The following is a 24262-nucleotide window of genomic DNA, read 5'->3' as shown; positions in this document are numbered from 1 at the left end:
ACACACACACACCCCCCCAAGCCTCTGGCTTGCTCTGTAACATCCACCAAACATTTATTTACAATTTACTCTGATAAGTCTGTGCAATTTCAGCCAGTCAAGCTCCCAACAAACCTTTATGGCATTTTCAGTCTCTGCTTCACATTTAAACGTTGAATGTCTTTTTCAAACAACAAACTGATGAGAAAAAGGTAGCAGCATTTATGGAAAGACAAAAGTTTACAACAAAAAACAACAAACAAAAGGTACCACTATTGTACAATGAGCAACAACATAGGGACTGAACAGAGAGAAGCTAGTGTTTGGATATACTATGCCACAAAGTGGTAATCACCTTTTGTGTGTGTTGGATCTGAAGAGGAAGAGCACCTGAAACATGAACAGTCCTAGTATGCATGTGCGCTTTTTGCTTTCACTTGTGATCCTGACAGAAGTGCGAAACTTGCTTAATTTTCTTTTCTTCTCTTTTTTTTTTTTTTTTTTGGCAAAGTGCAACCACACCTGGTTACTGCAGTTTTGACATGACCAAAGGTGCAAGTGTGACAAGAAGCCTTGGGATTAGTTCAGGGTCCCTCTGCAGTTCTCAGAGCCGCACAGACACGGGATCTTTACGTCCTCGATTGGGAACTTATAGTCATAGGTAATTTCCTCATTCACGTTGATGTGCTGCTTTGAATAGATGACAATCTTCTTCTGAGACTCCACGGTAATTACTTTAGCATAACAATTTGGCTGAAAGGGTGACAGATTGGGAAAGGGGTTAATTTTCTGAAAATTTTAGATTTTCTCGTTTCTTTATTAGCTATCTAAATCGGCTGAGTTGGGGCCACAGGTACATTTCCTGTGGTTGAGGCATGGGGCTTTCACTTTCTTCTGCCATACTCAATTCCTCACGGAAGAATGGGGAATTAAGCCTAAAACCAAAGGTCTTCCTTCACCACACTTTTCTGAAGGTACAAATAATGGCAGTTTGCACAATCAGGACTAATGCCTTTGGACTTTCGGTTGGGAGGCAGTAGTGATTCAGACACCCAAATTATTACTGCTTATGGAGGGCACGCAGTCTGACCAATATGTACAGAACACAAGCGAAGGCACAGACCCTGCCTGGAGGAGATAGACAACCCTGTTCTTACATGAACACCATACATAGGGTGTTCCCATAGCAAGGTTAAGGCTATCTTTTGTTTTAAACACATGTTCTCTAAACACTGTTCAATAGTCTCTCTCCAGAACTCTTAGATACAGTCGGGTTTCTGGGGCCAAATTTAGAGCTGATTGTAAATTGTCATAACTTACATCTTCTAGTCCCTTCATGCCATTTCATGATGCTAGTCCTGACATACATCTGCATATCAAAATGTTAGCTACAGATCCTATTCAACATCACCACCACCTCAATGTGGTCTTCCGAATATAATTGAGTTTCTGTCTGTTTTATCTGTAAGTCAAGGTCAACTCTTGAAAGTACAAGCAAGTAATACTTACATTGCAGCTATGATTAATAAACCTGGCAAAGTTTCCACATTTTGTGGCATCAATGATGGTGTCATGGTCGACCCTGAACATGTAACTGCTCCCAATGCCTTCATCCTCATATCGTTTCTCTCGCATGTCAGCAATGACCTACCAGGTAAACCAGTTGTCAAGTTAGTGCGTTCCATAGGCATGGGCAGTAAAGTACAAGGAATTTACAATGCAGCTAATTTAAAAGGCACAAACTGAAACTATAATTTGGGATTTTAAAAGATATTTATGACCCCAAATTATTCACAAGACAACAGGCTTAGAATTCAAAGGACAAACATTTAGGAAGGGATTTTCAAAGATTAGGCCCTGAATTTCAAATAGGATTCAGCACCTAATTCCCTTGGACTCTGGAAAGTTCTGCTTTATTCTTTAAAGCCATATACCACTGAAACCTATATTGAAGACAACACTCTACAGGGCCCCTAGCTTTGCACTGAAAAAAGCAGCACGACTGAAAATGTTACGACCAGATCATGTAAGAAGGAATGGGCATCCACTACCCTTGACCAGATATTCCAGTCACTTGCATTCCTTTTGTCACATTCACCTCAATTTTTTCCTTGAGAATACTTTCAAACTTATAAAAAAAAAAAAAAAAAAAAAAAAATCGGACTCTGCATGTGGATTTTAGGGGAAGCAATACTGAAAAAAGGTTCACAAATGGAGAAAATCGCATGGGATCATATTTTGGGGAAGATCAGAGCATTAATCTGAGCTTCAGATGTGGACAACAACGTTTTAGAAGCATCAGTTGATTTTTGTAGCAGTTGAGTTAGGCAGGGGAAGTAAAGGGGAGCTGTGTCTCAGGAACCCACTACTCAAACAACTCCAGTTTGGAAGATGATTATTTTAAGGGCTCTTATCCAAAGAGTAGGTGACTCTCAGCCATGTCTTATTTGACTTATACAGACTGTATTTTCTTCCAGAACAGCGACTGGGTAGCTAAAGGATCATGTAAATTTATGGGACACTATAAAAAGTGACAGAAATGCTAAGAATATGTATGGATTTAGTCCTGTTTAAGAAATCCTGTTCCAGCTTACATCGATACGGGATTCTAAACAACGGTTTTTGGGTACCGGGGGGCTTAAGCACATCAAAGCTTCGTTACTCAGCTTTAAAGGAACTGGCCAGTCCATTACGTGAACAAAAGTATTTTAAACTTGCCTTGTAAAAAATCATGAATTGCAGTCTTTATCTTACCCTTATTACCACACAGATGTGACATAACATCAGTGGGATTCTGCACACTAATTTCACCGTGCATATGTTATTCTCTGAAATGGTTTCCAGAGAACAGGAGGCAGGCAGGCGGAAATAGAGCAAAAGAACTGAGCCATGCACACACACACACAAAAAATCCCAACAAAAAACAAAAACACACACACCCAGAAGAAAAACACTCAAAATGTATGCTCTTGTGCGGTATTCAAAGCCTCAAGGAATCTTTAGTGTTTGAAAGTTCACAAGTAGGGATGTAAAATCCAATTTCATTAGTTAAGTGGTTAGATGTTAAGCCCATGTCCCAAAGCAGGGCTTCTCCCACTGGTTAACCATTACCCATGAAGCATTGGCCATTAAAGGATTCCTTACTGGGTAATTGGTTAACTGTTAATGCCCCTATTCACAAGTGGGATGGAGAAGATGAATAAATTCAAGGTGAGGTATAAAAAGATGCTAGTGGGGGTCAGATACACATTTGATAAGAAGAGGTCTTCCACACGGACCTGAGTGATGGCAAAGACCCTGTGGTCACCCAGGGGGAATTTAGCTTACCTGTCTGATGTTCTGACCCACGTATTCGATCACCATCTCGTCAGCTGCAATGGGTTCCATAGCAAAGAGACCCCAGTCATGAATGTGACTCTTGCAGAATTTTAGCTTTTTCTTCCGGAACTGTGTACAAAACAATCCCAAACCACCATGAGCGAAAAGCGAAACAGCAAACTACAAAGCATTTGCAGCATGTGCCATGTCACAAGTGTGACATTTCAGCATGTGACACCTGACTCTATAGTTAAATCAGTCAATTGATTGCCTTCATGTTTGCTGTGAAAGAAAGTGCAGTCTAATGGTTAAAGAAGGGAAGTCTCCATTCTTGGATTTTACTCCTAACCTTGCCCTGATTCACTGAGTGATCTTGTGCAAGTTGGTAGAACTTGTGGGCTATATCTCCTTTGCCCAAGAGTCTAATGGCTGGAGTAAGCACACAGTTTTACTCTAGGACTCAGCTCCACTATGTTCATTGATTGCCTAGTTTCTGCCTCATTGTCTCTGCTGGGTCACAAGTTAAACACCACAGGTATATACACTGACCTCTGTCCCGTGGATTTGAGCAGCAGATCAAAAAGATCTGGTGGTTGTGTTGTTTGGAATGGCAAGTGAATTTAGTGATCTCAATAGCTGCCACACTGAGACCCAAAGACAGAAACATCTCCTAGAACAGCACAGACAATAGAGAAAGTTCTCCAGTGCCCCAGGCCAAAGCACCTCAAACTACCAGCTGTTCTAAGAGACACTATTATTGCTAAGGGGTCAGAGCAGTATTGAGAGCCCTTATGGGGGCACCAAGAAGTTTTCTGTCCCTCCTTCCCAGCCCCAGGAGTAGCTCACCATCCCCAACCAACCCTGGGAGGAGCTCACTCTCCCCCCTCTTCTAGGGCACTGCAAGTGGCACTTGCTGCCCCCCTCAGGCCCCAGACGGAGCTCGCTGCTCTCCCTGCACCCCCCCCCCCCCACACTAGGGATGTTAGCACATAGCTGTTTAAGCAATTAGTGGATAAGCCTGTTCTTACTGGTTAATCCTAATGACTACACACAACCCTCCCTTGCTGCCTCTGTATCTGTAATGCAGCTGCTGGGGGTTGAAGGAGGTAGAAGCCAGTGCCTGTGGGGAGCCAGCTTTTAAGCCAGCTCCCCACGTGCCAGTTCCTGAGGAGCCTCCCTGCCTCCACTTCCCCGCTGCCTCACAGAGGCAGTAGTGCAAAGGGTGAGGGGGCAGGCAGGAGCCGATACACGCAGGAAGCCAGCTTTCAAGCCAGCTTCTCACACATGTCAGCTCCCACAGAGCTGCCTGCCCCTCCCCCAATGCTGCTGCCTCTCTATCAGAGGCAGCAGCAGAGGGAAGGCAATTGGGATGCCAGAGCAGCTTCTGGTTGTGTTACCTACCTTGAGTTGGTTAAATTTGAGTAGGTCACTGTCACAGCTACCAGTGAAAGATGAGAGAAGCCTTCGTTGCTCTGATCTTCTCTCAGAGCCAGCCCGGGTGGAAGCATGAGGCTGAGCAGGGATGCTCATTCCCTGCAAACAAGGAAGAACAGTTCAGGAACTGCAATTTAAAAAGGATCTGAGGCAATCCAGCTGTACATTTCCTAGAGACAAATGCGAGACCAAATCTGAGCCAGTAAAAATATGATGAATATTTCCACACAGCCAGTACATATCTTACTGCAGAATCAGAATAGAAAACAAAAAACAACAAAAAGAAACTGTGTAGCGACTGTTGGATTAGCTAATATAGTGCCCAGGCTAGTGAAAGACTCCCTGCAGTACATTTGCAGCCTTGTCTACTAGGTAAGCCAGGTTTCAGGGAATTTGGATCCTGGGTGGTTCTTCCAATTCTATCCAAGAACCAGTGGTCCACGTAGCTCAGTATTTGGTCTCTGACAGTGGCTATTACCAGATGCTTGAAGGGAAGTGCAAAACCCTCACAGGAGATGCACACTAGGTAACGTGATCTTATAGGTAAGTTTCTTCCAAATCCTAGTCAGTCAGGAGTTGTCTCATCCCTTGCAGAATGACGTTTTATATCCCTTATATTTTTAATCCTATCTAATATGATTATGGAGATTCTCATTATCCAGGTATAGTCTAATTCTTTCTTAACACCTCCTGGAAATTACTTCCATTAAAGTTAGTTATGCATTGTTGCAAAATAATATTTCATTTAATCAGTTTTAGATTCAATGCGTTTCAATTTCACAGAATATCCCCTTGTTCTTTTATCACGAGGAAAGATATATAAAGCACTTGATTTGCCTTCACTTGCTAATTTGATGACCTATATCACATGTACCCTAACTACACAGTCCCACTTTTGAGGTTATAGGTCTGTTACAGGAGTGGGTAGCTTATGTTCTGTGGTGCAGGAGGTCAGACTAGTTGATCATGATGGTCCCTTCTGAGCTTAAAAGTCTACAAGTCTTTAGTCTTTTTCACATATAGAAAAACAGATTTCTCAGTCCTCAAACTATTTTCAGAATGGCAAACTATACATTTATATAAGGGTCACTTCACTTTAACCACCATGGAAATGCCTTAGAAATGGAGTACAATGCCAATGTGAAAACAGCAGCAACAATACAACAAAACTGTTGTTTCTGAGGAGAAAGGGAAACATTTACGTTTCTACCAAGAGGAACATTTAAGTAGGCAGAATGCATTTCCCCAGATTAGAATTTGACCAGGACATAGGGGGAAGATCCTCCTATGCTTATAGAAAAGAGCTTGGGACCTTTAATAATTTCAAGATCTCTGTTTTATTTCTTATCTGAAAGACTATACTTGCAACAGGGGAACACCATATTAGGACACAGGCTTAATTACATTTCAGAGAGGAGAGTTAGTAAACACTACATTTCAAGACAAACCCAATTAACTCAAGGAAGCAGTCAACAATGAGTGCGCTTACTTGTGTATCAGCCGGAGGCTCCTCTGCCAATGCACGACTATTGTTGAGGTATTTAAGTTTGTCCTTCTTATCAATTTTGTAATAGCCTTCGCTTCGGGCACAACCTGTAATGTGTTCTCGCATCCCATCATCCCGCTTCTTCTTTTTCGGTGTAGAAAAGCTAGTAGGTGGAACTAAGTTAAGGAGAAACCCAGCTACATGTGGAAATCAGACAACAAACCCTTCTGCTTCGTATTTGATGCAGACAGTCATTAGGAAATTTAAATGCTTAAAAAAAGGGGGGGTGGGGATGAGAAAATTAAGACCATTTGCCAAAAGAAGTGTCTAGAGAAGTGAAAATCTAACGACCAGGTAACTGGATCCTGGAAAGCCTTGCATATTTTATTGTAGGTGTTAGAAGCTGGCAAATGAAAATGGGTTTCCCTCTTGTGGTTCTGAGGTGACAATGTCAAGTGAGTTTGGGTGTATCAGTCTATTTCCATGCAGACAAAGGACACAACCACAGTTGGCACTAGTTCATAGTCTCAATACAGAGGCCTGGGACTGTATGGACAAAGATCAAACTCATTGCTGACCCCTAGAGTCAGCACCTTAAGATAGAGGATGGAGCAAAGTGGTGTGGGACAAGTTGCCGTTCCCATACTATAAACCATCAGCAGCTACTGAGAGAACTTCAGCTTCCAGGACCAACAATCGGGTATCTTCCACGAGCTCAGAAAGTTAAATAGTTTTAGGGTTTTTTCCCCAAAAACTCTAAAATAGCCTCATGCCCCACATGAGAATCAGACACATCTTTATTTATAACTACAAAGCTCTGCGATAGCAACATACATTAAAGGACAGAAATACAAGGAAACGGAAGAGGGGGGGGAGAACGTCCACTTGTCAAGAAAAGGCTGTTCTGGAGATGATTTCTGTGAAGCACATGACCACATAAAGATACAATAGCCCCCTGAATACCTGTCTAAACAGTTTATTATTTAATGACATTTTCCACCCACATGCAGTGTTCCTAGAACTTCCTTGTACCATCTCAGACACTCCCTCTCCCAAATCCTGCTCCTGTTTGGCCCTAATAGCACAGCCAGACAAACTTTCACAGGAGCAAAATCAGGCCCAGGAAGATATTCCAAACCCCATTCTGAACTCCTCATTGGTAAAACTCAAATCTGGACTAATTAGAATATTAAACCACTCCTCTCCCTGATATTGACCTAGGTAGAAAACAGCGGTTGGGGTGCAGCGATTGGGGTTGGGGATAGGAACAAAATGATATATTCTCCACTCTGCCACCAATACCATCTGACTTTGGGTGACAACATTCACTTCTCTGACTCAGTTTCCACAACTGCACAATTTCACACAAATGTTCTCAGCCCCCCACATACAAGAGTATGGCAAGGATTCATGAGTGTTAAGAGCTCTGAGGTCTTAGTACGAAGTAATACAGGAGAACAAAGCATTATAATATCACATCACACTGCAAAACTAAGTTATTACTCCAATCTTTGTTTTAGGATCATCTGGTGAAAACAAACTTTTCTGTCCAGTAAATCTTTATTTATTAGCAAGCATTTGAAACAGCCACTGCAGGCAGGTTACTGTACACTCAACTATGTCTAAGCAGCTTTAGAGTCTATTATTGTGTGTCCTATGATTCCCCCCCTTAAATTGTAAAAGAAACAAGTATTTTTTGTTTTTAACAAAAAATGCTGCATGTGCAGACTGGATTAGTACAAAAAAAAGTGAAAAATGAAAGTGAAAAATCCTAAAAGTGAAACTAACTAGCATAGTTTAATCATCCACACTAAGACTGCAAAATCAAAATGAAATGAAATTAAAAAATGTTCATTTATAATCTACAGCTTCAATTACTAAGATAGGTGAATATTTTTTCAAAAAAACAGAACCTGTTAATATCCCATCAAGACATAACTCTCTTGACAAACCTTGAAAATGACTTTTCTTATAATAAAATCTCCACCAGTTAAAGGAAGCATTCTCCCAATGGGAACACATTTATAATGTACTTCAAAAGCAGCATTAACATACATCTGTATTTAGATTGTGGTAATTACACACATGACTATGTTCACTTGTGAAAGAAGGAATCTGTGTAGAAGCAGATTGGGAGCATATGTCCATAAACATATCCATGAAACCCACAACCCTTTAGCCGTTTCCAGGAATGCTCCCTACACTTATATTACCTTTAACATTAAAGGATTGAAGCAGAAGGTCTGTAATTACAAAAACAAAAAACTTGGAAAGTTCCCTTCAATCCTGTATTTGATACCTTGTTATAAAAATAATGCTGGATTTCATATAATGTCACCTTATAACGAAGTGGGATTGGATGCACTCATGGGAAGTGACCTTAAGGGATGGTGCTAGAATAATGTATTAATGGAAGGAATTTACTTCAAATATCATTATGTGACTGGCCAAATACATCTCTCTCCTCCCCTCTCCAGGACCATCATTTCTGCCCTCAGCAGTGCAAATAGGGCAATATGGCCCATAGCAGCCAGATCATTCAAGCTGGTACAGTGTACCAGAAAGACACAGGAGGAGCAGAATGCCAGCAGCTCCTCTAGTGTGGCTGTACTGCTCCCAACCCCATTCTCCGGTGGGGCTGCTGTGCACAAGGAGGAAAGCTGGCATGGAAAGTTGGGACAGCAGAACCGTGCGGCAAGAGCTGCCGACATGAGGCTGCCAAGCAGCTCTACATTCTGTTTATTTTGCTGCTGCGGTGCCAAAGTCTCCAGCACAGCGAGAGTAAGGAGAGTGGATCATGGGGAGGGGTCAGGGACCGCATGGGGGCCCCAGGTTGGGAGCAGGGCAGGGAGGAGTCATGTGGAGAGTCACATGAGGAGATCATGTGCCCCCCCCATTAGCTGCTGTGTTGCCCTATACCAGTAAGAAATGGATTCCACTTGCACCACTGCCCTCAACTGTCTAGTTCTCCCCTCTATCTCACGCTAGCAAATGAAGTGCTGTTAATGCAGATGTCAATTTTTTAAATCTTAGAACATTTATTTCCTGATGAGGAAAACAAAGGGCATTCAATAAAGTGGATTTTGTAAAGACTTCATACCAAAAGGGAATAGGCCCTTAATTTTGTCCCCTTTTTGGATGTTTTAGCTAACATTTAAAAATTCATTTAAATGCTATTACAGGAACCATAAGAAAGCAGAACATTCATATTTAAGCAGATACACTCCCTTTAAATCATGTCTTCTGTAATGGAGAGAACAAAGAATGAAAAATGCTCTGTCAGCTTGAACTCTGAAACTACTACCTGTTGTTACTGAGTCATATTAATATTTTTTTAAATGAAGATTATGTTCCACATGTAATTAGAAGAGATGGGATATTTTGCCCCAACTATTGTATCAGTATGGGGAGAAAATGATCAAACCAATAACCAAGGCCTCATTCATGTTCTGGATTTTACTTGAAGCATAAAGGATATAAGGATGGTATACCCAAAGGGTATCGTTGAGCCAGTCCATGCCATTATCTTGCTGCAACAACCGATCATACGTGATACACATAAACTTGATATCTTCCTCATCTATTCCTCCATTCCAAATATCATACAAAATGGTCATCTCCTCGAACTCAGAACGGGGCCTGAAGTGGGGCCGATGTGGAGAATATTCAGGGGAAGGAATCACTGGGATGTCCTCGAATGTCTTTTTCTGCCTTCGCCACTGTCTTTTAGGTTTCACATGAGTCTCCTCTTCTTTGAAGTCCTCATTCCATTGATTCTCTAATTCCTTAAATGGAAGTTTTTCTGCAATAGCCTCCGGGGTTACCTTCTCGTGGAAGCTGTCGTTCCTGAAGTCTAGGGTGACTGCTTCGGGATCTTTCAGTCCATAAAAAGCATCAGGATGCCCACCCAATAACTCTTTGCTCACAGCACATTCAGTCAAGGCAACAGGGACAGGAGGAGGCTCTGAAATTTTGCTGGGATAGGCCTCCAAAGAAAGGACTGAGGGAGGGGATCGTTTTGGCCGACCTGGTTTTCTTTTGGTGGGCATAGAAGGAGGAGGAGAAGGAGGATGTGGAACAGGAGGAGGAAGAGATACAGTAGGTGCTTCTGGGTAGAGCAAAACAGATTTCATGGCTACCATGCTGTCTGTGGATGTCTTGACATCCACAGGCAAGCATGGCAGGGCTGCTATAGATACTGGCTCAGCAGGAGGCAAATCTATGTCTGTGTGGAAAGCAGCTTCAGGAGGGCTAGCAAAGGGAATTGGGGAGGGAATACTATTCATGCTAACCCTTAAGGAAGCACTGAGAGGTTCTTTAAAACATTTCTCATCTAGCTCATCTTCTGATGGTTTCTTGCCAGTCAAAAGGCAAGGAAGGGTCGCACTAGGCTCTGGGAAAGTAGGTGTGAAATTAAAATCCCTCCCAGGAGTCCGAGGAATGCCACTATTAATCCCAGGAGATTGAGATGGATATGAGAACGGACTACCCGGGACTTGAGGGGAACTTAAAGTCAAGCTACTTCCTGTAAGGGGAGCATCGCTGCTAGGGGTGGCTGGAACAGTGTCCGTACTCTGTGACTTTGCAAAGCCATGTGAAGATTTGGCCATAATATCCCTCCCCGGAGTCCTAGGAAGTTCCTCATCCAGAGCTGTTTTGGTCACAGTTAACTGTTCAGGGAAATTTTCTGGAGAGATTAAAGATTCCTCTTTACTAGATGTTGATGGAAGGGAAAGTGTAGAAGGTGGCACCGTGTGAGCTGCAAGTATGGGAGTATCAGAATCCGAATGGACCACTGTGTCCCGTCCAGGAGTCCAAGGCAGTCTCTCCTCCTCTGCGGCGGATAGTTTTCCTGTAACTTGGGCATCTAAATCACCATCATCAGACTTACTGAAGAAGCTGCTTTTACTGAGCAGAGGTTCTCCAAATACCCCCACTGGTGCTGAGGGACAGAGGTTCTCTTCTTCATTGCGAGATTCAGGCTTTGGACCCTCTAGTACCTTAGGCTTGATATCCGATTCAGACTCGTCCACTGAGAAGAAAAACAAAATAATCTCCAGTCAGCTACTAATCGGTTCCCAAGGTGCTGCCATTACAGAACCAGCTAATACCCACTGGGGATGTAAAAAAGGTTTTAAAAAAGCAACCAAGTCACTGTTAAAAATCTTAGTGGTTACACATGCTGAAAATGTGGTATAAGCCGGGGTATAAGCTGGGGTGGCAACCAGCTCCCAGGAGTGGGGCTGGCAGCCCAGAAAAGTTTAACCACAACCAGAACCAATAAGCTGATGGTTAAATTCTTACATCTGTATTTTAAAAACTCTGCCACTTCCCATTTTGGAAGCATAAAGGAGGAAGTAATTAGAATCCTGAAGCAACTACAGAGACCCCTAATGAACCTCCAGAAAACCCTATTAATTTGGGGACTAGCTATTCTAGAGGCTAGAACCAAGTTTTCCTGCTTATAAAGTGCTTTGCTTACATAAACCTTGGCTGGCTTCTTACAGCCATAAAATAATTCGCAAATATTTTGGGAAAGACTGTTAGTCAGCAGGCTGTGATGACCTCAAGCTGTCCCTACTTTTTTTTTTCCTAGGAGGTGTCAAATTAACTGTAGGGCCAACAAGAACGGCAATGGAGCAAAGGAGAAGAATAATGCTCTTAAATATAGCATGGAAGCAATGGGAGGCTGCTTTAATGAACACAGATAAACTTGGTTAGTGTCATTGAGGCAATTTATATGCTGCTCTAGCTATAACACTCATTTGTTCATATTTTATTTACCTCCATAGAACCAAAGGCCAAAAGGCGCCAACACTCAATCTCTAAGGCATCTTGAAATAACATTTTCAAGAGGAAAAATTATGGTGTGTGGAAATGTCTGGTCAATTGGCAGGTCCTCTCAGGTCTATACTAAGGAGCAAATGTGGAACAAGGATACCTAAGCTTTGTAGGGAGGTCTGACATTTCATTCTTGAGAAATTGCATTATGATATCTTAACAGGAAGCAGCAATGCTAATGCTAAAGATTTCTTCTGCATTCTAATATGCCACATTCAAATGAAGATTCCCCACATCAGCGCCACTTCCCAGAGTGGAATTCAGCTGTCTCCAGAATCCATCAGAGACGTTACTTCAGTCCTTCAAGGACACCACCTTGTTTTAGAAAGCAGTTCCTTTTCTGTTCCCATGAGACAAGCCTATAGCCAACACAGAGCTTCCAGGTCCCATGGCAGCCCAGAAGAGAATTGCTGGCTGAGGAGGGACCAGAACTTCAGTCTGGGCAGTTAAATTGGTTGCAGGCCACGAGACATTTTGCAGACACTGCCGCCTGCAGTTCCCAATGGCTGCGGTTCTGTGCCCAGCCAATGGGAGCTGTGGGAAGCAGTGGCCAGAACCTCTCTGTGGGCCCTCTTGCTATGGGCTGTGGGTTGCTCATCACTGCTGTAGTCTATCAAGCTTTACCCACCTCATTCCTATTTTAACAAGTTTTTAAAATCAACTTGAGGTTGTCTTCACAAGTAACATAGGACTCTGAATTTATCGAACATTCCAGAACCCTAATTTTCTTTCTCCTAGCAATGGTGGGAAAAAATGTTCATTTACAAGGGAGTGGCCCCAAATTGGCCCTATAAGAGTTAAAACCCAGCCCTGGGAGAGGGCTGAAATGGTGGAGCCTGCAGCAGAGGCAGATACTGTCAATTAGGGCCCAGCTGGGGCTGTATAAATAAGGGCTCCTCGAGGGGAGAAGACAGACTCACTCTGCTGCCAGGGAAGTTAGAGGCTTCCTGAGACAGAGCAGTGGCAAGATAGGTATAGGGGAATTGGGGGTTCCCTGGGAGGAAAGGACCCCACACTGCCTGAGCACTGACCTAAGACAGTACTAGGAGGAAAGGGCAGGCTGAACCAGCAGAAAACCTGCAATTGAGGCTAGGATACTGACCAACAGATGGCGTGCTGAGGCAGGCAGCTGATTCCTTGAGTGACCAGCCAGAGGCGCTGCAACAGTGAATGTTTACCCCATGGCAGGGAGATAAGTGAAAAACCCCTAATCACAGAATACTAGGACTGGAAGGGACCTCGAGAGGTAACGTAGCTGGGACACCTAAGGTGTGTCTACACAGCAAAGTTATTTCAGAACAACAGGCGTTATTCCAAAATAACTATGTTAACAGGATTGTTGTGTAGATGCTATTTCAAAATAATTTCAAATAACGGATGGCTTATTCCAATTTCTGTAAACCTCAAGAAGAATAACGCCTATTTCGAAATAAGGCATGTATAGATGTTTCACTTCTGCTATTTTGAAATAGCCCCTTACCAGGGCCATTTTAAGTTATTCCTCCTGGGGATAGTTTGTCTACATTAGGGAAGCCTGCCTTGGACTAGGTTTGAGGCTTCCCTGAAGTGCAGGCGTGCTATTTCGAAATAAGCTATTTTGGAATAACTATTCTGGAATAGTTTATTCAAAAATAACTGTGCAGTGTGGACTAGGGACATTAAATATCAGTTAATTGAATAGTCACGTAAGCTCATGAATTCTTATTGGTTAGTCAACTACTCTATGGAACCTGGGGATGGGGCCGGCAGACAGTGCACTCTGGCCCCACTTCTGAGGAGCCCCCTACCACTCCTTGCTGACACCTCTGTATCAGAGGCAGCAGTGTTGGGTGCCAGGCGGAACTGGTCTGCGAGGGGAGCCAGTTTAAAAATCAGCTTCCCTGGCAGACCAGCTGCCTGCCATTACCCCAAACCACTGCATGTAGGGTGGCAGCAGCCCCTGTCCAGGGGTGTGTGTCTGAGCTCCCAGACCTGACATGAGCCAGAACTGAGCCAGGCCACAGCAGGGGTAGGTCCTGGACCCACCAGCCAGGACTGAGCCAGGTTGCTGGCCAGCCTGCTAAAAAAATTTACTGGGGGGTGAGGAGTGGGGGAATGCATGTAGTCTGTAACATTAACCTATATGCTTTTGCTTATCGGTTAATCGACTACACTATCACATCCCTAGTGGAGATGTAGCTCTAAGAGTCCACCACCCTCAAGACCATGTTAACTCTTCCATTCCAATCCCGTAACACAGCTCCTTTAGAACCAAAGCACTAAAGAAGCCAGCTCTGGGCTGCTAAATTTAGAATCCCATGGCTCATTGACAAGGCACTTCATAGATTAAATCTGCTACCTCTTTGGTCATTTATTCATTCACACACCTTTAAGGGTATGTTCTCACTGTGACTTAGGCTGATGGTGTGGGGCTAATAATAGCAGCTGATATAGTGAGGATTCCACTGGAGTCTTTGTTCTGAGACACACCTGCCCTTCCCACTATCTCAAAGACAGGCTCTAGTCTGAATCTGAACTCCCGCACTGCAAGTTTACAGCCCTGCTTCCCATACCCACTGATCTGGTCTCTGAGATGGATTTTTTATTAGAGTGGAGACATTCCCTAAGACAGTTATGCTCCATAACACTATCATTCAGGGCACAGGACAAGACAGATGAGAACAATGCATGGAGCATTGTCAGCAGTAGAACTCCAGTTGCAGAACACCTAACTGCAGGGGCAGGCAGCAATCATTTTTGATGAGGGCCACTCCAAGAATTTGGTAAGTGGTCAAGGGGTGCACACTTCCATTAGCAATGTTAGATAGTGGGTAACAGAACAGTCAACTATCCACATGAATTCCTAGTGGTTCGTTAGCTATTCTGTAGTCCCCAGAGGCAGGACTGGCAGCCAGTGCAATCTGGATGCTCTCCCAGGGATCCATTGCCATCCCACACTGCTGATTCTATAAAAACCAGCTCCCCTCACAGATCGGCTGCCTGCTGCGCTGTGCTGCTGCCTCTAATACAGAGGCAGCAGACCCTGTCCATGGGGAACTTGGACCCCCTGCAGACAGAGATTGCTGCTGCAAAGGAGCCTCTGCTTGCGGTGGGTCCAGGCTCACCATGGACAGAAGCTGCTCCACATCCCACTGCAGGCAGAGGCAGCAGGCGGCACCACGGAGCCTATGCTGGGGGGAACTGGCTTTTAAGCTCTTCCCCTTCCCCCCAACACTGACTCTTGCTGCCACCCCTTGCTGCCTCTAATACAGAGGCAATGGGAAGAGGAGGAGAATGTGAGTAGTTGACTAGATTAACAGATAAGCCTAGGCTTATTGGTTAATCGTCTAGTCAACTACTCATTGACATCCCTATTGTCCATGATATTAATGGAGGTAGTTTGAGGGCTATGATGGAGGTTGGGTGCAGAAGGGAGCATGGGGTAGCAGACTGGGGTTCAGAGGTTTGGGTTGGGATATAGGGCAAGAGGGGATTGTGATCTGGAGCAGGTGAGTCAGGTGCAGGATCTGGGAGGGGTTATGGGTGCAGGAGTGCCAGGTGAGGAGGTTTGGTCTGTGACCTAGGGCAGGGAGTTAGGTTGCACGAAGAGGTGGGGTGCTAGGTACAGGCTCTGGTCAGAAGGCATTTATCTAGGAAGTTCCTAGCCAACAGCGCAGTTGGACCCTCAAACAGACTCTCTGCTTGCATGCCAATCAAAGTGGCCAGCTGTGGGGGCCACATGTGTATCTGTGCACAGGCACCCCGGGAGCGACCCTCCATGCACTGCCTGTGCCACAAGTATGGCCTAGGCAGCTCCTATTGGCTGGTTTCTGGCCAATGGGAGGTGCGTGACTGTGCTGGAAGTGGAAGCACCACACAAAGGCCTCCTCCTGGGGCAAACATTGCACAGAGATGCATGTAGCCCTTGCAGCTGCCTTGAGCAGTGAATAGGGGCATGGCAAGCAAAGAGTCCACCTGAGGCTCCCACTGGGCCATGGGCTGGTGGTGGGCTGGATCCAGTGGTTTGGTGGGTCGAATCCAGACCATGGGCCATATTTTGCCTGCCCCTGTCTTATCAGAAAATCAAGAGCTCAGTGAGGACATCTCCAATCCATTAGAGGAGAGATGAGGAGGAAAGGACAAGAGGGGTACCCAAAATATGCACACGTGGATGCTCTGAGAATATTATACTTTGATAATGCAGTGACGGATTATCAAATACATTAACACACTGTACCTGCTACATATATAGGAGATGGCATTAGCTTTACTTCCTGGAGTCTCTCCATGGCCACCAAACCTTCAGCAGCAATAGATTCTTCTGGCACTGCACAACTGTCACCTTCTTGTTGCTTGGTTTCTTCCATCTCTTCCTCCCTTACTGCCATACCTGGTGTCTCTATTCCTAGGCTTGTTGCTTCCATATAGTCTTCCACTGGAAACAGTTCCAGTATGGTCTCTTTTTCTTCATCTGCTAGATCATGACTAGCAGACTCAAGCTCTATTTCAGCAGCCATAGCTTCTCCATCTTGGACATTAGCTACCAGCTCCTCTTCCTCTTCCTCCTCATCTTCCTCCTCCTCCTCTTCGGAGTCAGAACTTGACTCAAATTCTGAGGAGTCCTCACTTTCATCAGATGATTCAGCTTCAGCTTTGGAAGATGTGGGACTCGCTACATCTTCTGCAAGGATAAGATATTATTACTGACCTTTTATGACCTCATTAAACAATCATGTAACACCACAGAAATTAAATTCCCTAGATTGTGTTTTTGGAGAGTTTCCTCCTGATTTTCAAGGCTTCCTTCAGATAAAAATATGGCTCATTTTAAAAGAAAAGTCAGCGTGGGAAAATATTTTTTCTTGAATGATATAAAATGAAATAGTTCTCTGAAGTCCTGTGCTTCCAGAGAAGAGCTTCTAGAAAGCATGGGAAATATTGGTATTTGCTTGTGGCCTGCTAGTGAATGAGAAGAAACTATTCCCTACACCATTTCAGAGAGCCCAAAATTGTCATAACCAAGATGGTCTCCAGAGACAGAATAGTTTGCTAACAGCATTTGCGTACCTAGAATTTGTGGGATGAGCTGACTGCGCCGTAGCGGCGCTTTGATTGGCTGCAGAGGGAGCGCACAGCTTTCTCAGTCAGTGTGGTGTACAAATCAGCACACATCTCACTTCACCTGTCCTTGCTTTGCATGTGTGTCATTTTAGCAAACTGGTATGAAAAAACCTACATGGACGGAAACCAATGGAATCTGGCTACCCTGTGCATGGGCAATGGGTAACAAAATGTCTCATGGCCACATGCAGAACCCTGATTTGACCACCATTCTTCTAACAATGTTAGAAGTGACAACTGAGGCTGGGGAAAGGAGATTTACAGTGTATTTTAAAAAAGAATTTTCTTTTCAGTTTTTGATCTGGTGGGTTGTTACTGTTTTAACCCAGAACTGTAAATTCAAATATGCCCAGAGATAGAACCAGTTCAATGACAGCAACCCTACTGCATATGCTTAAGCATGAATACAAGCTTAAGAATTTGCCTAAAGGAGAGCAAAATGTGGAGCCTCAATCAGAAGCTAAATTCACTTTGTTTCTAGTAAGACTGTATACCTTCTGAGTCCTGCTCATCTTCCTTTTCACTTGTTTCTACTCCTGTTTCTTCATCTTCATCCTCTTCCTCCTCGTCATCAGCATCATCTTCCTCCTCATCCTCTTCCTCCTTTGGCAGTAAATATTTTAATATTTTAATGACAACTTCAGAAAAATAGGTTGACTATGTACTTGGCTTTAATAAATAAATCAAAATATCAAATAGCACAGCATTGAATGCAATATACAATTCTAAATGGACAATAATACTGGGTGCACTATTTCGTGTGTATTAGTAGAGACTCTCCAGAGTTGTGTCCCAAGTAGATTAAATGAACAGATGGTGTTTGTCAACCTCTATCAGACACTAAGTTTGTAATATTAAACATTGGGGAGGGGAAAAGGAATTTGTTTTGAGCAGATGAGAAAATTATGCCAACAAATACCTGGAAAAGTAGCCCATATAATTTTATCTATGCTTCTCTAACTACACTTGTATCCAGTGATTAGCATTTCATAGTTAAATTATGTGAAGCATCAGGGGAAAGAGTGGATGGAAATACCTTGCCAGGTGCTGCTTTCACCAATGCTCCCTCTTCCTCCTGATCATCTTCCTTTTCAGAACAGGATTCTTCTTCTTTACCTGAAGTCTCATCTCCCTCTTCCCCCTCACTGTCTAGCTCCAATGGTCTTGCTGGTCTCCTTCGGAGGCCTACTGCTTCTGCATCTTTCTTAGACAGATCTGAAGTAATATCAGACATATCTCTGTCCCTTTCTGACTCTGAGGGGGCGGGGGAAGAGGGGGAAGAGAAATAAAGAGAATTATAATCAAAACATCATGAAGTCAAGGGATTCAAATGTCATGGGTAAGCTCATAATATAATTATGCATAGCATAGTGGTCAAAGCTTCCAGTCAGGATTAGGACCCCCTCCCACACAAACACACAGTAATTTGCAAGAGATAGTTTCTACCTTAGGTTCTGGCACTGTGGGTGCTCAGGGGCTCAAGCACTCACCCAATCAATAAGAAGTGTAGTCTGCTGCACCTATGAGCCAGTAGGTGGCAGGAGCATATACACAAAAGGCAGAAAGCAGCTACTGGCAAAAAAGAGTAAGTGCTGTGGTCCCTATCCCAAGAAGTTTAAAGAGTCTAATTTAAGGCAAGGCGCAACAGTAGGATGTAACCAATGTTCTCTCTAATTTTTAGCATGCATGTGCACAATACATTTTTTATGTGCACCAAAACAGGCATGGATGTGCAGCATCAGTTGAAACACAAGCTGTCAGCTGCAGGCACTGCGAGCGCTCTGCTAATCAGCTAGGCAGCATTTGAATCTCTGCTGGATGGCTGCACAAGCGCCCAGATTACTGGGAACTCTGAATGTAAAGCCAATTTGGGGGGGAAGAGGGGACAGAGACTAACAGTGCCCAATGACTGTGTTTACACAGGCTAGCTACGTGCTCAGTTAGCAGGTCAAATCAGCTTTTGGTTTTTACAATGCAAATAAACAAGAAATATTAAGGATATCAGTCATACCTAGAGTCCCTCTACATAACCATTATTAGTTGGGAATTTATCATAGGCTTTCCATCAGAAAGTAGTATGTGTGGAGGAGCGATTTAATGGAAGACAGGATTATGGCTTTCTGGACTACTTTGGGATGGATGTTCCATGTGTAAGTGGCTGTGTGGATGACAGTGAAGATACCTGTGGGAGAAGTGGGTGGTTGCCCAGACTGGATGAGGTGACACAAATAAGAGACAGCAGCAGTAAGCAGAAAGAGGACTGTGTTGTAAAGGGCCTAAAAGTAAGGGGCAAAAAAGGGATATGAAGAAGCCAGCAGAGGGATTCAAAGAGGTGAAGGACATGGTCAGAGTGATGCACAAGCAGGTATCTGAATGGACTGAAAGGGGACAAGGTGGAGCACAAAGGCCAGAGAGGAGGCAGCTGGAATAGTGAAGACAGGAGATTGCAAGAGCCTAGACAAGCATTTTAGGAGTGTGTATACAAAACAAAGTCTGGATCCTGCAACATGATGGAAGCAATGGTAAAGTCTGGATAAGAAGTGGGAGGGCGGGATTTCAGAGAAGCCAAAGTCAATGATACCATCTAAGTCAGAGGCTTGTTGAATAAGGGAAGGCAGCGGTGCTGTCATGTCAGAGGAAGGGGAGAGAAAAAGGCAAGTGGATGCAAGAGCAGTTTTGGTCCTGATAATTTTAAGGATGTTAAAGACTAGCGGATTCCCTCTCCTTGCTGCCTCTATCAGATAGAGGGGACAGGGAAAGCTGATCCCCAGCTGATTCTGGTTCCGCTGAAATGCCACACAGAGCTCAGGATCAGTTGTACGTCTACACTACCCCCCTAGTTCGAACTAGGGGGGTTAATGTAGTCATACGGAGTTGCAAATGAAGCCCGGGATTTGAATTTCCCGGGCTCCATTTGCATGATCCCGGCCGGCGCCATTTTTAAATGCCGGCTAGTTCGGACTGCATGCCACGCGGCTACACGCGGCATGAACTAGCTAGTTCGGATTAGGCTTCATTTGCAACTCCGTATGACTACATTAACCCCCCTAGTTCGAACTAGGGGGGTAGTGTAGACATACCCTTAGGGAGTCCCTAGATGATCCTGGCTCTATGAGGGCGCTTCCACTTTGAAATGCACAAGAGCCCCCGCTGGGGATTCTTGTACATTTCAAAGCTGGCGCCTGTGTGCAGCCCGGAGTCAGCATGACCTCCCACTGGCCCCGGGCTGCACTCAGTATTCTGCATTCCTCCTTTGAAATGTACCCACTGGGGCTCTTGTACATTTCATGAAATGATCTAGCTTCTCTTTAAACTCTGTTATAGTCCTAGCCTTCACAGCCTCCTCTGGCAAGGAGTTCCACAGGTTGACTACACGCTGTGAGAAGAAGAACTTTCTTTTATTAGTTTTAAACCTGCTACCCATTAATTTCATTTGGTGTCCTCTAGTTCTTCTATTATGGGAACTAATAAATAACTTTTCTTTATTCACCCTCTCCACACCACTCATGATTTTATAGACCTCTATCATATCCCCCCTCAGTCTCATCTTTTCTAAACTGAAAAGTCCCAGTTGCTTTAACCTCTCTTCATATGTGACCTGTTCCAAACCCCTAATCATTGTTACAAGGCTACAGACCGACTACCAGTATTCTATCCTTTCTTCGGTCTGAAATTTGGAAAATGGCAACAATAACAGGGTTAAATGCTGGTGTAGCCGAAATGCAGCTCATAGCCACACACAGGGTTTGTGCTTCCCTATAAGAGAAGCCAGAAAGGTCAGTAAAAGGAGGGTAGAAATCTGCTATCATCAGGAACAGCAACCTCATCCTCTGGGTCCCTTATATTTTTACCACAAATATTTGCAGGCATGCACTGGAAGAACACCTGAAATCCAAAGTCCCTGCTACTCAGCGAAGAGAGAAAACGATGCCTAGAAAAAGCAGGACCTGTATTTGGGATGTGGTGTTTTTAGGATTTCTAGGTCACTCCACTCTCTGGGGCAGAGTCTTCCTGAAGCTCCCATTTAATAGGAAGGCCCTCATACTTGAGCTAGTGGGTTTATTTTGCCTAATTCTGATCAGGTTTGCTCCTGAGAGATGCTACCAGTCTCAGAAAGGGAGTACATTTTGGTGCATGCCTCAGAATAAACCTAGCAGAGCTAAATAAAAGGGGTAAAAATAGGGTCAACTATATCAAGGGAAAAGTAAAGGAGATAAAGCCCAAGGCAGGATGCTGGGATCAGGACCCTGGGCCCAGCAGGCAGCAGCAAGCAGAGGGGCGGGGTTTCATGATGGGCAAAAGGAGGCAAAAAGTCAGGAGACAGACAGCTAGCCAGGGGCCAAGCGGGGGAAGGGGGGAGGCAGGGTCTTGGCCTGTCCTTTGCAGGCAGAAGGAGCAGCAGGCAGGCCACTGTGAGATGCAGAGTGAGGGGCAGAGCAGAAGGCAGGGCTGTGCCAGCTGAGCCAGCCCATGGGAGCGCTGCAGCAAGGGGCGGCGTGGCGCACTACTTCTGGGCAGTCTGAGTGCCGTGAAGAGCCGAGGCTGAGGGGGGACTTGGTGCTCAGGAGCCAAACCCAGGCAACACTTCTCAGCTTCTTGAAGACTAAGATCAAGTGTAGTATCTGTTCTTATTAATTTAATTGCTGATAGGTTCTCCATGTGAGAACTGGATGTGAAATGAATTTTTTGCAGCAGGGGCTGGGAAAAGGAGCTTGCTCTGTCCACTCCATGAATCGGTCCAGTACTGCAGTACCTCCAGGAGTGGTGCACCTCCTCTCAGGGACTACAGTGCTTTTTGAAAAAAGAAGCAAGATACTGGGGGAAAAACTCTGTGTGTGTGAGTGCGTTTGTTTCTCTGTTCTAAGCTCAAGCCCCAGTGCAAATTGTGGCAGTGTTTTGGCTCCACGTATAGGTTTGTATGGTGCTGGGCTGGCCTGTGCCCTGCCTTCCCCAAGACGTTGACTGGCTACAAGCAGTGGAGTGAGTGCTTGGGTGGTGGCAGCTGCTGCTGCTGTTCTTGCTTCCCTGGGAAAACTCCAGGTAGAGTCAGAGAAAGAAGTGGGGAGTGTGGGGAGCAGGCGGGTTCAATTTAAAAAAAATAAACACAATCCCTCAAGTGGGGTAGGTGGGATGCTGTACGAAGAGGAGTGCACCTGGGACTCCGCTGCTTTGTTCTTGAGTGGCCCGCTTCTCTGTTGATTGCCTCTGGCTCTCACATCTTCCACGGCAGCAGGCAGTGCATGGCCTGGCTCAGCGTTCTTTCCTTTGCAAGCCTTTAGCCTTCGTTGCCTGCACCCTGCCAGCAAATCTGCATTTTGGACCAAGGCTGGCAGGGGGCCATAGCCCCTCCTCCTTTCCCCAGCAGAGAGAGGCGGGCAAACAGAGTGGCGAGGTGTCAAGGCAGATGGAACGAGAGCAGAGGGGGAGGCAGCCAGGCAGCTGCAAGCAGAGTGGCGGGGTTCTGTGGCATGCAAAAGGAGGTGAAGAGGCAGGGAAACAACAGCAGACAGCTAGCCAGAGGCCAAGCAAGGGGGCGGGGTCTCATCCTGGCAGGCAGGAGAGTCAGCAGGACCGTTGTGACATGCTGAGCGAGGGGCGGAGCAGGAGGTGGGGGCTATGCACATGAGCGCCAGCCTGCCAGCCGAGTCAGACTGAGTGGGCGGGCACCAGGCAGCATGGGTCCCTGAAGGTGCGGGGCCCAAGGCAACTGCTTGCTCGCCTTGCCCTAAGGCTAGGCCTGCTTTCCAATATATTAGGCTTAAATGCAAGCTTCCTGGGACTGGCAAACCTTAAAACATTTAGCTCTTTAGCTGCTGGCTGCAATTTCAATGATGCTTGAAGGACCGTGTTGCACTCGACCTCTGGCCATTTAGGTACCTGGTTTATGGAGCAGCACATATACTGTATGTTGCTTCACTAATCAGATATGGAAGGAAGAACCCAAGGATTAATATTTTGAGCAAGTCAGTCCTGTGCCCCTCACAGCTAACTTGTGTGAATACATCAGGAACTGAGAGTTTGGTTTAAACATTAGATTATGTGATGGAATTCTTTGTTTATTGAACCTAAGAATCTGTCCTCATGATGACAACATCTTGTCCTTATATGTTCTGAACTATTTAAATAAGCTTGGTTTATTCTTTTGTTCTTTGGCTGCTTGAGCAGCTGTTAGCATCAAGGATCAAGTTTATATGGGATAAGTAAACTGCACATTAAAGAGATCATCAGCTGACCTCTATTTATAATCTTACTTTAATACTGTACTATTTAAACTTTTTAAAAGGTTAAAATACTTTAAAATAGACTTTCCCCCATTCAACAAATAAATTACTTCTTTTATTTTTAATGAAATCCAACCCAAATTGGCTTTCCTTTATTTACGTCATACTGGCCTTAATAATGGTAAGATACACACAGCTCTGGAGTGTGATTGCTAACCTAATCTGAGCTCTCTGCTAGCTGACCAGCTCTTCAGCAGCAGAACAAAATATGGTTGTGTTATGCACAACCGTGGGTCTTACGCTTCCTAGTCAGAATAATTTTAAGGGAGCACAATCCAGGTCAGATATCACTCAGCTGATCAGTGTTATATGGAAGGCTGAATTTTGGCACAAATCCTGACTGTGTGTTTAGCTGGGAGTGAAAGTGCTGCTGAGAAGTTTAAAGGAATTCAGTTTTTGTATGATGTGCATTTGTACTTATGTATTAATTAAATGAGAATTGCAAACCTTCATCTTCATCATCAACAGAGGTAGAGGGTCTGATTCTCTTCTGATCTCCTGCTGAGGCAGCTTCAGGTGGTTCCTTTCTCTTCACCTGAACAAAGAATAAAATTAGCATTTCTAAAAAGGTATGGTAGAATCTGAAGAAACCAATTTCCTAAGCAGATCCTTGATGCTTTGCTAAAGTAACTGAAGACAGGTCTGCCCTAGAGACACTACAGCGGTGCAGCTATACCGCATGTGGTGAAGACACTCCAGTGAAAGAGCACTCTCCAGTCAGCATAATAAATCCATCTCTATGATAGGCAATAGCTAGGTGACTGACACTAGAAAGCATAAGACTTCAAGAGCCATTGATTTGTTTTGCTCACAAATTCTACCT

The 24262-nt window shown here is 44.5% G+C and overlaps 1 protein-coding gene and 1 non-coding gene across 5 annotated transcripts in view; one reads left to right on the top strand and one right to left on the bottom strand.

The window, feature by feature from the left end:
• Nucleotides 1-450: 450 nt before the first annotated feature.
• The window catches only part of SETD1B (SET domain containing 1B, histone lysine methyltransferase), a 117538-nt gene continuing 93726 nt past the window's right edge, over nucleotides 451-24262 (bottom strand). For all 4 annotated transcript variants that reach the window (XM_075898630.1, XM_075898631.1, XM_075898632.1 and 1 more), the window contains 10 exons: nucleotides 23887-23974; nucleotides 18195-18412; nucleotides 17653-17761; nucleotides 16275-16718; nucleotides 9696-11249; nucleotides 6221-6387; nucleotides 4699-4830; nucleotides 3307-3426; nucleotides 1489-1626; nucleotides 451-732 (listed from right to left, as the gene is read on the bottom strand). In XM_075898630.1, the coding sequence (XP_075754745.1) occupies nucleotides 559-732; nucleotides 1489-1626; nucleotides 3307-3426; nucleotides 4699-4830; nucleotides 6221-6387; nucleotides 9696-11249; nucleotides 16275-16718; nucleotides 17653-17761; nucleotides 18195-18412; nucleotides 23887-23974 (3144 nt within the window). In that variant the 3' untranslated portion in view covers nucleotides 451-558. The remainder of the gene's footprint in view (nucleotides 733-1488; nucleotides 1627-3306; nucleotides 3427-4698; nucleotides 4831-6220; nucleotides 6388-9695; nucleotides 11250-16274; nucleotides 16719-17652; nucleotides 17762-18194; nucleotides 18413-23886; nucleotides 23975-24262) is intronic.
• LOC112545834 (U2 spliceosomal RNA) lies at nucleotides 21739-21933 on the top strand. Its single transcript, XR_003089384.2, has one exon. It is a non-coding gene; the product is annotated as a U2 spliceosomal RNA (small nuclear RNA).

The sequence above is a fragment of the Pelodiscus sinensis genome, chromosome 15 (assembly GCF_049634645.1).
Source record: "Pelodiscus sinensis isolate JC-2024 chromosome 15, ASM4963464v1, whole genome shotgun sequence".
NCBI classification, from domain to species: Eukaryota; Metazoa; Chordata; order Testudines; family Trionychidae; genus Pelodiscus; species Pelodiscus sinensis.
This window is presented reverse-complemented; position numbering and strand designations above follow the sequence as displayed.